We start from the raw sequence: 13,220 nt of genomic DNA, 5'->3' as shown, positions 1-13,220 counted from the left end.
GTTCAACATCTAAGAATGACTTGTCCAGCCAGGTGTGGTGGCTCATGCCTGTAATCCCAGCACTTTGGGAGGCCAAGGCAGGCAGATTACCTGAGGAGTTCGAGACCAGCCTGGCCAACATGGTGAAACCCTATCTCTACTAAAAACACAAAATTATTGGGGCATGGTGGTGCATGCCTGTAATCCCAGCTACTAGGGAGGCTGAGGCAGGAGAATTGCTTGAACCTGGAGGCAGAGGTTGCAGTGAGCCAAGATCATGCTATTGCACTCCAGCCTGAGTGATGAGAGAAAACTTCATCCCATTAAAAAGAAGAAAAACGAGCGACTTTTTCCTCTAAGGTAGTAAAGAAAATCACTTGAGTCATTGAACCATTAAACCAAAGACAAGCTGAAAATCCAAGCAAGTTTGATGGTGATAGTTGTGCGGATGAGTGATATCATTTGATGCCAACATTCCTGTTAGGTTTCTAGAATGAGAAGGTGTGGAATAATGATCTCATGTGTGCAAACCATGCATGCCTTTCATTTGGCAAAAATATTAATCACATTTTTACTGAGGTATAATTCACATGCCATAAAATTCTCCCTTTTAAAACATGCGATTTGTTGGTTCCAACTGGAAAGTATTTAGAGTGGTGCAACCACCACCCCGCTCCAACCCAGAACATTTTTCCCCGCCAGGCAGGAGCCATCAGCAGCCGCCCGCCCCGTGCTCGGCAGCCCCGTCCCTGTGTTTGCATTTTCTGGACATTTCATCAGAGTGGACCCACAGCCGGTGCTGCTTCACGCGTGGGATATGCTTCCTGGCCCCACGCGTGCCGGCCTGGGTGTCGGCGCTTCCTTCCCTCCCGTGGCTCTTTAACACGCCTCCTTTTGTCTGTCCCTTCGTCAGTGGACGGCGTCTGGAGGCGGCCACTTTTGTCTTTTGTGAACAGTGCAACTGTGACCCTTATGCCAAATTTTTCCTGCCCTCCAGGTGTCACTCGAGATGGTTCTCTGGGTCAGTTTGAGTCTTCCGGTCAGTCCCATCAGCACAGTGTAGATTTTTACTTCAGTCGGAACTTGAGCCGACCAGGGGACATGCCACGTGGCTTTCTCGGTGCAGTTAGTACAACTGGGTTGCTACTGAGTCGTTAGGAAACAGAGACGGTCTGGTGCCTGGTTTCAGCTTTGCTCTGCTGGTGGAAGCCTCTGGGCATGGCTGGGACCACTGGGAGGAGTTGCACGGGGCTGGCGGATCGAAACAGGCCGGGGTCCCCATCCCCCTGCCCTGGAGAGCTTCCTGCCTACTCGCGTCTTTACTCTGAATCCTGAGAACAACTCCATGTGGTGTGACCCCTTTTTCGTTTTGTTTTGTTTTGATACAGAGTCTGGCTCTGTCATCCAAGCTGGAGTGCGGTGGCGCCATCTTGTCCCCGCACCCCCGCCTCCCGGGTTCAAGCGGTTCTCCTCCCTCAGCTTCCCAAGTAGCTGGACTACAGGGGCCCCCACACTCGGCTAATTTTTGTATTTTTTTTTTTTAGTAGAGATGGTGTTTCACCACGTTGGCTACGCTGGTCTTGAACTCCTGGCCTCAAATGATCAACCTGCCGTGGCCTCCCAAAGTGCTGGGATTACAGGTGTGAGCCACCGTGCCCAGCCACGATCCTGTTTTGTCTGTGCCCCCATTTACGCACAGCGCAGGTGGCCTTGGGTTCAAGACAGGCGAGGTTCAGGAGTTACACGATTGGGCTCCTGAGTTTGTTTTTGTTGTCACTGTACAGAGAACCAGAATCTGAGGGCTGAGAGGACCGTGACAGTTAGCTCTCCTAATCCCTTCATGTCGCTGCTGATGACATTTGACAGAGAAACATGGCGTGATGCAGCCAGTGAGCGGCAGCGACCGGGCGCCCTGTCGCCAGGCGCCGCCAAGTTTGTGACTGTCTGCACCCTCTGGGGCTCCTCATCTCTTCCTTTTGGGCAGTTGAGTCTTAGAATTTGGACATCCGTGGAGAATACAACACAGAGACCTCCCTTTGAAGTGTGACCTGAAGAGACACTTCGGTTTCTGACCTTCCCGATGCCCTGGGTGAGGCCGTCTGAGTGACCTCGTGGCCTCGGGTCCTTTCCTTATCCAGTCTGGTGTCTGCTATGCTGACGAGGCTGGCAGGCAAGGAGGCCGGTGGTGACGGAGCTTCCTGGCATCAGCGTTCAGTTTTGGGCCACTGGGTCGTAGCCCGTGGGTAAAGCCAGGAACCAGAAAGCAGCCTCGAGGGACTCTCCCGTCCCCACCACCCAGGGGACACCCGCGAGGTGGCGTCTCCCGAGGGATATGGCTGTCATTGAATGTGTATGCGCTTCATCTCAAGCGGGTTTTGCTGGTTTGGAGGATTTAGGAAGTCCCACTGCGTGCAGGCAGGCGATTTATTTTCTTATGTCATAGCAGAGACAAAAATAGTCCTTCCCACTTGTGTCAGTGTAAATGGCACTACACTGTAGGGCTGTATGTGAGCTGTGTTTCATGTGATTATCTAATAAGTGTCTGCTCGGCAGTGTGGAGAATATGGATTGGACTTCATCAGTTCATCGCGATCGTGACTCCCTGAGACAGGGTCCCTTTGTTGCTGGCTGGAAGCGGCCCGGAAGCACGGGCTTGCCGTGATGTGAGCTCACCGTGGCATGGGCTCACCGTGGCGTGGGCACAGCCGCACGGCTCCAGAGAAGCGTTCAGCTTTCACAGCCAGTGTCTGCGCTCCTGGCCACTCCCAAAATTGAGATGTTGTCTTTGAAGCTTAGAAGAAAGTTTCTAGGATTTTTACTTTTGTATTAAAAGGTAGCTATACGGTTTTCATATCCTGGTTCACTTATATGCTTGTTCAGTGCAATATCCTGGTTCCATGAGAATGAGAAGCATCTGTTTGGCTGTGTTCTGAAAGAAGAAAGGAGCCAGGGACTTTTCTTAGCCTTTATAGGCAGCAGTTTATTCTGAAGCTCTTAGGACGCTTTTAAACTCCACACCCCTTAGGTTTGTTGGCTTCACCACTAAACAGAGGCCGCAGGGAGGCCCCATCCCGGAGGAGGAGGGCCTGTCTGTGTGGGGAGGGGCAGCCAGGCTGTGGCATGGCCAGGGCAGCGAGGTCACACTGCCCGCCTGGCTTGGAGTCTGGGATGGCAGTTAGTGCCGTTCAAGGGCAAGCAGGAGGTGGAAGAAGGCAGCGTTATTGAAGAGGCCGTGCCACAGCTCTGTGACTGCTCCTGCAGAGCGAGGTGCCCCCCAGGCGGGGAGGAGCAGCTCAGGGCGGCGCTGCAGCCATGCATCTGCCCACTTGTAATTGCATGCAGCTTAAGGGGTGGTTTATGCAGAACTTTCTAGGGGAAAAATAGTAACTTCTACGCAGTTGGGTCATCGCCATGGAAAGGGGGAGGGCAGCTCCCCGCTGTTGCCATGGCAATGGTAAACTGACAGGCACACGGGGGCGTGTCGTATGGAAAGCTGCCTCTCCCCCAGCCCTGTTTTCACTAGTCCTCTATCTGGTCCAGTGTCCAAGCCCCACCCCTGGAGTCGAGTCCCGCCTTCTGCCTCGACTTCGTTGTCCCTTCCCTTTTGGAAGCCTTTTGATTAGCAGTGTGTTCTGTTCTCATATCACCCTGTGCTGTTTCCACTGGCAGTCAGCTTTGGTGTCCACTGTGTGGCTCTCACGGGAGCACCCAGCCTCCTGGTGCTCACCTGAAGACCTTGGCCCCGAGGGCTGCGTAAGACAGGGTGGCTGGGGCCTGGTGCGCTGGGGCCCGTGTCTCCCCCAGCCCTGAGCGAGGCTCTCAGCAGCAGGCTTGCTCTGGGGAAGAGCCTTTGCGTGCGGGTTCTGAGGCAGCTGCCTGACGTCTCTCTCCCTTCCCAGTGTGCAGGAGAAGAGAACTGGGTGGACAGCAGGACCATCTACGTGGGGCACAGGGAGCCACCTCCGGGCGCAGAGGCCTACATCCCGCAGAGGTACCCAGACAACAGGATCGTCTCCTCCAAGGTAACTGTCTTGGGTCTGAGTGTCCATGAGTCTCTAGAGCAGCTGCCTGGGGGTGTTAGTGCTTCTCGGTTTCCGAAACCAGCTCTGCTCCTGGCCCTGCTGTCACGGCCACCAGCACCCCCAGCAACGGTTTCGGATCAGAACCGTACCGAGGGCGCTGGACTTGCCCTCCCGGTGACCGTCCACAGGAGGCTTTCCCCTGGCCAGGCCTCACATCACGGTGTCTCTGTTCTCGGGCGACCCTGTCACAGAAGCAGTGCAGGTCTCACGTCCAGGATTCACACCCTACCCAGCTCCCACTTCTGAGGTGCCTGGCCATGTGCTTGTCGTGGGCCGCCCTGGCCAGAGTCTCGGTGCTGGTAAGATAGAAATGATACCAGCCACCCCGGACAGCAAAGCCCAGGGCAGATCTTTGAGCTGGTTCATGACGTGCAGCCGAGGCAAAGCGTAGGCGACGTGAGCCTAGTGCCACAGTCGAAATGAAGCGTGTTTCTCTCCGTGGACGGGAGCGTGGACGTGCACACATATTTCCCACATTCAGACAGTGACAAGGAGACGGGTCTTAAGAATAGGCTGGAAATTTAGCGGCTGCCGTTAAAAGTGGGGTAGACGGTGCTTTCCAGAACGCGTGAGCCTGTGTTCAGACTCCTCCCTTTAGCTTCATTCTCCTTCAGAATGGACGACGCTAAACACAGGCACACTCATGGCCGGCTGCACATGTGGACACGTGAGGCAGCCACAGAATTCACATGTGTGTCCTGACATTCTAGATGCACTCAATTCACACAGGGCAAGTGTAGATGCCCTTAACTCACACCGGGCGTCTGACATGTAAACCCCCGTGGAGACCTGCTCAGTTCACACTGGGTGTCCTGATGTATAGACCCCTGTGATAGACCTAGTTAATCCGCACTGGGCATCCTGGAATGTAAACCCCTGTGTAGACCTACTTAATTCACACCAGGCGTCCTGATGTATAGACCCCTGTGATAGACCTACTTAATTCACACCGGGTGTCCTGACATGTAGACCCCTGTGTAGACCTACTTAATTCACACCAGGTATCCTGACGTGTAGACCCCTGTGATAGACACACTTAATTCACACCAGGTATCCTGACATGTAGACCCTGTGTAGATCTACTTAATTCACACCAGGTGTCCTGACCTGTAGACCCTGTGTAGACCTACTTAATTCACACTAGGTATCCTGACGTGTAGACCTCTGTGATAGACACACTTAATTCATACCAGGTGTCCTGACGTGTAGACCCCTGTGTAGACCTACTTAATTCACACCAGGTGTCCTGACGTGTAGACCCCTGTGTAGACCTACTTAATTCACACCAGGTATCCTGATGCGTAGACCCCTGTGATAGACACACTTAATTCACACCAGGTTTCCTGACATGTAGACCCCTGTGTAGACCTACTTAATTCACACCAGGTATCCTGACGTGTAGACCCCTGTGATAGACACACTTAATTCACACCAGGTATCCTGACATGTAGACCCTGTGTAGATCTACTTAATTCACACCAGGTGTCCTGACCTGTAGACCCTGTGTAGACCTACTTAATTCACACTAGGTAATCTGACGTGTAGACCTCTGTGATAGACACACTTAATTCATACCAGGTGTCCTGACGTGTAGACCCCTGTGTAGACCTACTTAATTCACACCAGGTGTCCTGACGTGTAGACCCCTGTGTAGACCTACTTAATTCACACCAGGTATCCTGACGTGTAGACCCCTGTGATAGACACACTTAATTCACACCAGGTTTCCTGACATGTAGACCCCTGTGTAGACCTACTTAATTCACACCAGGTATCCTGACATGTAGACGCCTGTGATAGACACACTTAATTCACACCGGGTGTCCTGACGTGTAGACCCTGTGTAGACCTACTTAACTCACACCGGGTGTCCTGATGTGTAGACCCCTGTGTAGACCTACTTAATTCACACCGGGTGTCCTGACGTGTAGACCCCTGTGCTAAATCTACTTAATTCACACTCAAGCGTCCTGGCATATAGACTCCTTTGGCTTTATTATTTATGTGCTCTCAAAGAGTTGCACATTTTTAAGAATATTTTACAACAGAAAAGATCACCTTTTCAAAGCCTTTTTATGGAATTATTTAATTTGTAACAGTGGATTACAAAAAATTTTAATAGCTTTAATCTCTAGAAATAGGACATATAAATGCTCAAAAACAAAGTCCAATGAGATAAATGTTGTGGGTGTTTTCCCAGTCGTGATTCATGGAAGAAGTGTACTGGTGAGAAATCACATCCAAAATGCGGTCTCTGCAGTGGTAACGTTTGCAAAGTTATCAAGTCAGCGCAGTCTCAGGCAGAGCTCACTGAAGATGGTTTCCAAGCTAATATGCACTTCACCCACCCTCCAGGCCCAAACGAACCCTAGACGTGCTCCTGTGAGCTCAGCTTTCGCAGCACAAAGGCACAGGGAAGCAGGAAGCACCCAGTGTCAACATGTGGTGCCGTGTGGACTCGTAGGGCAGGATTCCGGGATACACGTGATGGGCGCTTGGAGCCGTGGCTTCCCCACTGCTCAGTGTTGCTCATCCGAGCCGGATGGGGGCCATGAAGGCATCACCCAGCCCGTGCCCTCAACCCCCCGGGAGCTGGCTTCTCCCTTCTTAGGGCAGACTTGCCCGACGGCCACACATGCCTGGTTCTCCCTGGAGATGTGGAGGGTGCTGTGTGGGGCCACAGGGAGGGGCCAGCAGCAGTGGCAGAGCTTGATCGAGGCGCCAGAGGAGGGTCCCGGTCCACTTGGCGGGGGCTGGCAGGAAGCTGAGGGCAGTTTTGGAGGAGCTAATGGAACACGGCGATTTCTGCCTGCCACTCCTGACTCCTTTGCGGTATCATTCGAGTTTTGTCATTTTCCTGCTGTCCGCTTCGAGCGTCCCTGCACACAGTGGCCTTGGTGGCTTCGTGCGCCCCACCCCGCTCCCTGGCTCTGCGCTACCCTCTCTCCCACTCGGCTGGGCCCTTCCTCTCTGCTGCTGCCTGTGGAACTGGAGCCCTGTGAGGCCGCTTCAGTTTCCGATCCAGGAAGTCCTGCGCTGAGTGGGTTGTCAGGATGGGTTTTGTGGGCTTATTGAGATTCCAGGGCCTTTTCAGAGCTGTAAGGGTTTTCCTACCAGGAAGCCCTCGAGCAGGACCTCACAGGCCGGGGTCAACAGGCTCTCAGGAGCGGCCTGAGCGCAGGTGGAGGGCCCTGCAGGACCAGGAGAGCAGTCGGACGCCTTTCATCTCAGCCTCCGAGGACCAGGGGGTGCTTTGCTCTCAGATACGCCCACGAGTTGACTGGTCTTCGCTCTTCACAGAGGTGGGGTTAGCGGCTTAGTCTCCGTTTCAAGTGGATGAGGTTGTGTAATTTCAAGGGAAAATTACGTCCGGCGTAACCTCTTTTGCTGACGACACTCAGGAAGGAGAGGCCCTCAGAAAGGGTGCGGTCTGGAATCTAGGCAGGTAGCTGGCCTGACAGTGACCTTGATCCGGATCAACCGAAGTGGAATTCTCGAGCCTGGAATTGAGGACTCATAATTATTTTCGTGTAACAGCTCAAATGTGAAAAAATGCTGTCTAATTGGTAAAACATAAGTTTACAACTGATTTTGGAGAATACATTTGTGGTGATGTATCTATGTTTTCCTGAGGTGGGGGAGAAAATGATTTCTACCTTAAAAAAAAATGCTAGTAGTTAAGACTTTTTAAGTGCCACAGAAGCTTGTTCTCTGCAAGTTTGCTTTTATGAAATCAAAGAATGTGAAAGCCTTTTTCATGGAAGAAGACGTCGTAGGGGATGACAGTGCCAGTGGAACTAGTTTTAAGTTCTCATCTGTTTGATGGAAGTGTAGTTACCGGTGATCAGTGATTGATAGATTTCTGTTTCCTTCTTGGGGGAGAGACTTTGGGCAGTGTCAAAACCCAAAAGGACAGCCCAGTGCACCCTATTCCCTGCTTCCTGCACTGTGCAGAGCTCCCCCAGGCCTGCACCCCCACACGGGGAATCCTGAACTCCAGAGCTCCCCCAGGCCTGCACCCCCACACGGGGAATCCTGAACTCCAGAGCTCCCCCAGGCCTGCACCCCCACACGGGGAATCCTGAACTCCAGAGCTCCATGCTGGGAATCCTGAACTCCAGAGCTCCCCCAGGCCTGCACCCCGACACGGGGAATCCTGAACTCCAGAGCTCCACGCTGGGAATCCTGAACTCCAGAGTTACCCCAGGCCTGCACCCCCCACACGGGGAATCCTGAACTCCAGAGCTCCCCCAGGCCTGCACCCCGACACGGGGAATCCTGAACTCCAGAGCTCCACGCTGGGAATCCTGAACTCCAGAGTTACCCCAGGCCTGCACCCCCACACGGGGAATCTTGAACTCCAGAGCTCCCCCAGGCCTGCACCCCCCACACGGGGAATCCTGAACTCCAGAGCTCCCCCAGGCCTGCACCCCGACACGGGGAATCCTGAACTCCAGAGCTCCACGCTGGGAATCCTGAACTCCAGAGTTACCCCAGGCCTGCACCCCCCACACGGGGAATCCTGAACTCCAGATCTCCCCCAGGCCTGCACCCCCTACACAGGGAATCCTGAACTCCAGAGCTCCCCCAGGCCTGCACCCCCCACACGGGGAATCCTGAACTCCAGAGCTCCACGCTGGGAATCCTGAACTCCAGAGCTCCCCCAGGCCTGCACCCCCTACACAGGGAATCCTGAACTCCAGAGCTCCCCCAGGCCTGCACCCCCCACACGGGGAATCCTGAACTCCAGAGCTCCCCCAGGCCTGCACCCCCCACACGGGGAATCCTGAACTCCAGAGCTCCCCCAGGCCTGCACCCCCCACACGGGGAATCCTGAACTCCAGAGCTCCCCCAGGCCTGCACCCCCCACACGGGGAATCCTGAACTCCAGAGCTCCCCCAGGCCTGCACCCCCCACACGGGGAATCCTGAACTCCAGAGCTCCCCCAGGCCTGCACCCCTTACATGGGGAATCCTGAACTCCAGAGCTCCCCCAGGCCTGCACCCCTTACATGGGGAATCCTGAACTCCAGAGCTCCCCCAGGCCTGCACCCCCGACACGGGGAATCTTGAACTCCAGAGCTACCCCAGGCCTGTACCCCCTACACGGGGAATCCTGAACTCCAGAGCTACCCCAGGCCTGCACCCCCCACACGGGGAATCCAGAACTCCAGATCTCACTGAGGCCTGCCTGCCACCCCCATGGAGGGATTCCTGAACTCTAGAAAGTGGTGGGTTGCCTCGTGCCTCCTTTTCCAGATTTGTACTTCGTGCACAGAATTCACATGGTTCCCAGCTTTGCCCTCAGGAGGCCACAGAATTAAATCTTGGCTTAGCCTATACGGTCCCTCCATGCCATCAAGAAAGCAGAGTCCTTCTGGTAATTGGGTAGGAAAAATGCCCTCTGCAATTCGTAGGTATATCCAGTGTTTTCAGGACTTATATTTGTATGAATGATTTCCATGTTTATTACATCGTATAAGCTCTAAAACAACCCTGTGAGCCCACCAGTACTGATTATTCCCAGTGTATTCATGAAGAAGTGGAGGCTTAGAGCTCAGTCATGTGCCTGAGGCCACAGAAGAGGATAGACTAGTCCGTAGCCCTTGTAGGCTGGAGTGCAATGGTGTGATCCTGGCTCACTGCAACCTCCACCTCCCAGGTTCAAGTGATTCTTCTGCCTCAGCCTCCTGAGTAGCTGGGATTAGAGGCGCATACCACCACACCCAGCTAATTTTTATATTTAGAGTAGAGATGGGGTTTCACCATTGTTGGCCAAGCTGGTCTTGAACTCCTGACCTCACGTGGTCCGCCCACCTCGGCCTCCCAAAGTGCTGTGATTACAGGTGTGAGCCACTGCTCTGTCCAGGAGCACTTTTCTTAGCCCCTCTGGGTGCTCGTGCATTTCCGATGTCAGTGATCCACTGTCCTGGCATAATTTTCTGTGTTTTGCATCTCCGCTGCGCAATCTTAAGTTAAAGATCCCAGTTCCGTGTGAATGGCTCACTGTCCGAAGCAGATAGATGTCCGGTGTCCCCATCATTTTCAGGACTCTCAGGTGGGCCCTGCAGTGCTGGAGCCGTTTCAGCTAAACACCAGCTGACGCTTCAGACAGCTAGCAGGTGCTCCTGCGGGCGCCCAGGCTGCTGGCAGAGGACAGTGCCCGGGTTTGTCTCGGGGCCAGGTGAGGCCGTGCTCTTCCCTGTCTACACAGCACACTGCGGGCGAGTAACACAAACCAGAGACTGGCTTCCACAAGGGACAGGAGGCAGACGGGAACTCGAGGCTCAGACACTGCAGAGACGTTGCAGCTCAGGGTCAGAACCAGAGCCTGGCAGCTGTGGACTCGGTGTGGCATCTGTCGACCAAGTGAGAAATGAAAAGAGTGACTGTCCTGTGTCCTTCAGCAAAGCGCATAGCATCTGTGAAGAGAGGTGCTGAGGGCCACTTGGTTTTCTGAGATTTCCTGCAGGAGGAAAACCACTTGATGCCATGCTGTGGCTTTCCTGCTGAGAATTCCCAGGGCTGAGTACAGCTACTGATCGTATCACAGTTGAAGGGCCCAGTGTTACATTACACTGTGTCTCCAGGCAAGTATTTATATTAATACAATTCCACGAAGATGAGCAAAGGATAACTGGCCACCGTCATCAGCTTCCGAGCCCTAACGTGTGCAGTAAAATGCTCATTCCAGTTTATTTTATCCAGATGTTGCTGCTACGTCAGTGCAGTCATGACAGTTTACATGAGTTCCTTGGGGTTACTATGCATCACCAGGAGTTAATAACCCTCCTTTCGGCAATATTAATGGTCAGCCGTGAGAACTAACTCTGTGAGGCGTAGAGATTACACAGCGTCGTGGGGCTCGGCTGCAGCCCTCAGTGCCCAGTTAGAATAAAGCAACTGAGGCCAGGCACAGTGGCTCACACCTGTAATCCCAGAACTTTGGGAGGCCTAGGTGGGCAGATCACTTGAGGTCAGGAGTCCCAGACCAGCCTGGCCAACATGGTGAAACCCATCTCTACCAGAAAATATAAAAATTAGCCGGGCATGGTAGTGGGTGCCTGTAGTCCCAGCTACTCAGGAAGCTGAGGCAGGAGAATCGCTTGAACCCGGGAGTCAGAGGTTGCAGTGAGCCGAGATTGCGCCAACACACTCCAGCCTGGGTGACAGACAGAGTAAGACCCTGTCTCAAGAAAAAAAAAAAAAAGAATAAGGCAATCATGCAGGTGTTTTCAAATTCCAAAGCTGTGCAGTAATGTTCAAATATGGTAAGGCCGGGCCAGGCTCAGTTGCTCACGCCTATAATTCCAGAACTTTGGAGGCTCAGGTGGGTGGATCACCTGAGGTCAGGAGTTCAAGATCAGCCTTGGCAACATGGTGAAACTCAGTCTCTACTAAAAATACAAAAATTAGCTGGGTGTGACAGGTGCCTGTAATCCCAGCTACTTGGGAAGCTGAGGCACAAGAATCACTTGAATCTGGGAGGCAGAGGCTGCAGTGAGGCAAGATCGTGCCACTGCACTCCAGGCTGGGTGACAGAGTGAAACTTCATCTTAAAAAAAAAAAAAAAAAGTGATGGCCAGTCCAGACGTTAGCACGGCCTTCCAGGGTTGATGGAAGTTGGTCTGCACTTTTGGAAGGATTGCAGATGATACTTTATTTTATCTCGTAAATATTACCAGAAGTTCCTCATATAACATGGAAACTTTCAAAGCCGTGGAGAGGAGCATTGTACATCTCTGCGGCTCCTCGCCGCTGTCACGGTTCCCAGCCTGTGGCCGGCCTGTTTCATCTGCACCTTCACGTCAGTTCCCAGGGTCCTCTGGAAGGAGTCCTGGACAGCACGTGCTTTTCATGTGAAAGTACTTCAGCAAATGAAAGGTGGAATTTTACGTAGAATCTTTTTTTCGTTAATGTGACTTTGTTACTGAGTAATAGAGAAATTTGTGGAGATGTTTAGTTACAACAAATGTGTTGGCCTGGGCACTGGACAATAAGGCTGGTCTCACCTGGGTGGGCGAAGATATTTCTTTACTGTGTCCTAAAGTTAATGGAGAGTAGCTGACTCTTTCATTATGGCCCATTTGAGAGAAAATATATCTTTCTTAAATATTTAAAAAGATGGATCACGTGTATAATTTTGCCAAGTTGTAGAGACAAGAGAACTAGAACTCAGAATCATTAAATAATTTGCTGAAGTTTACATGGTTTTTAAATGGCAGAGCCAGGATCTAATGGGGGGTCTGACTCTGTTTTTCATAGTATGCTGAAGAGTAAATATTTTAAGATTTCATAGAGTACCTAAATTGTCTTGAGGTGGGGTTAGCAAATTGAGAATTAAGATTGTGCTTTTGGTTTTAAAGGAAGAACGTGCCTATACTTCTATTGGCAATCTGGAGTTTTTGTTTGCTCTTTCTGAATAAGAAGCAAAAGGAATGAAGAGCTAGCCACGTGTTCTCTACTCTGCCTCAGTTTGTGTGGCTACTTTTCCATCCAGAGCTCTTGCCTTTGGGTTCTCAATTTGGCTGTATTCACATGAAGAAAACCCAGTGTGGCAGGCAGAGGATGACCTCCCACAGATGTCCACATTCTGATCCACAGAACCTGTGACTGTGTCACCGTCCATGGCCAGGGGCGTCAGGATTGCCGAACAGCTGACATTAAAATAGGGAGGTGATTATAGAACTATTCATGTGGGCCAGAAGTAATCACAGAGGCGCTCGTAAGTGGAAGAGGCAGGCAGAACGGGAGTGTCCGAGCCACAGCTGGCTTCAGAGGTTGAAGGGACCGAGGGATGCAGGCAGCCTCTGCAGGAAGCGGGAAACGGCAAGAAAACGGCTTCTCCCAGGGGCATCCGGGAGGAAACCGGCCCTGCTGACACCTTAATTCTAATGCCGTGAAACCCATTGCAAATTTCTGACCTCCAGAATTGTTTTAAGTCACAATGTGGAATTTGTTAGAGCAGCATGGAAAACTCATACACCTGGCCTGGCTACATTGGGGATTTATAACACAGACTGTACAGAGACTGACATAGTGTGCAAAGGACCCATGAGCTTGTGACATGTCTGTGGAATCATAGCCCTGGCTTAGCCATGTAGGAGACTTATAGTACAGACTGTACAGTGTGCAGAGGGTCCATGAGCTTGAGACATGT

The 13,220-nt window shown here is 52.4% G+C and overlaps 1 protein-coding gene across 14 annotated transcripts in view; it reads left to right on the top strand.

The window, feature by feature from the left end:
* Positions 1–13,220, top strand: part of ATP11A (ATPase phospholipid transporting 11A) — a 180,580-nt gene that overhangs the window by 86,861 nt on the left and 80,499 nt on the right. For all 14 annotated transcript variants that reach the window (XM_064361855.1, XM_064361857.1, XM_064361854.1 and 11 more), the window contains exon 2: positions 3,879–4,001. In XM_064361855.1, coding sequence (XP_064217925.1) covers positions 3,879–4,001 — 123 coding nt within the window. The remainder of the gene's footprint in view (positions 1–3,878; positions 4,002–13,220) is intronic.

Source organism: Aotus nancymaae, unplaced genomic scaffold (assembly GCF_030222135.1).
Source record: "Aotus nancymaae isolate 86718 unplaced genomic scaffold, 86718_ANA_hifiasm-v0.15.2.pri h1tg000044l, whole genome shotgun sequence".
NCBI lineage: Eukaryota > Metazoa > Chordata > Mammalia > Primates > Aotidae > Aotus > Aotus nancymaae.
This window is presented reverse-complemented; position numbering and strand designations above follow the sequence as displayed.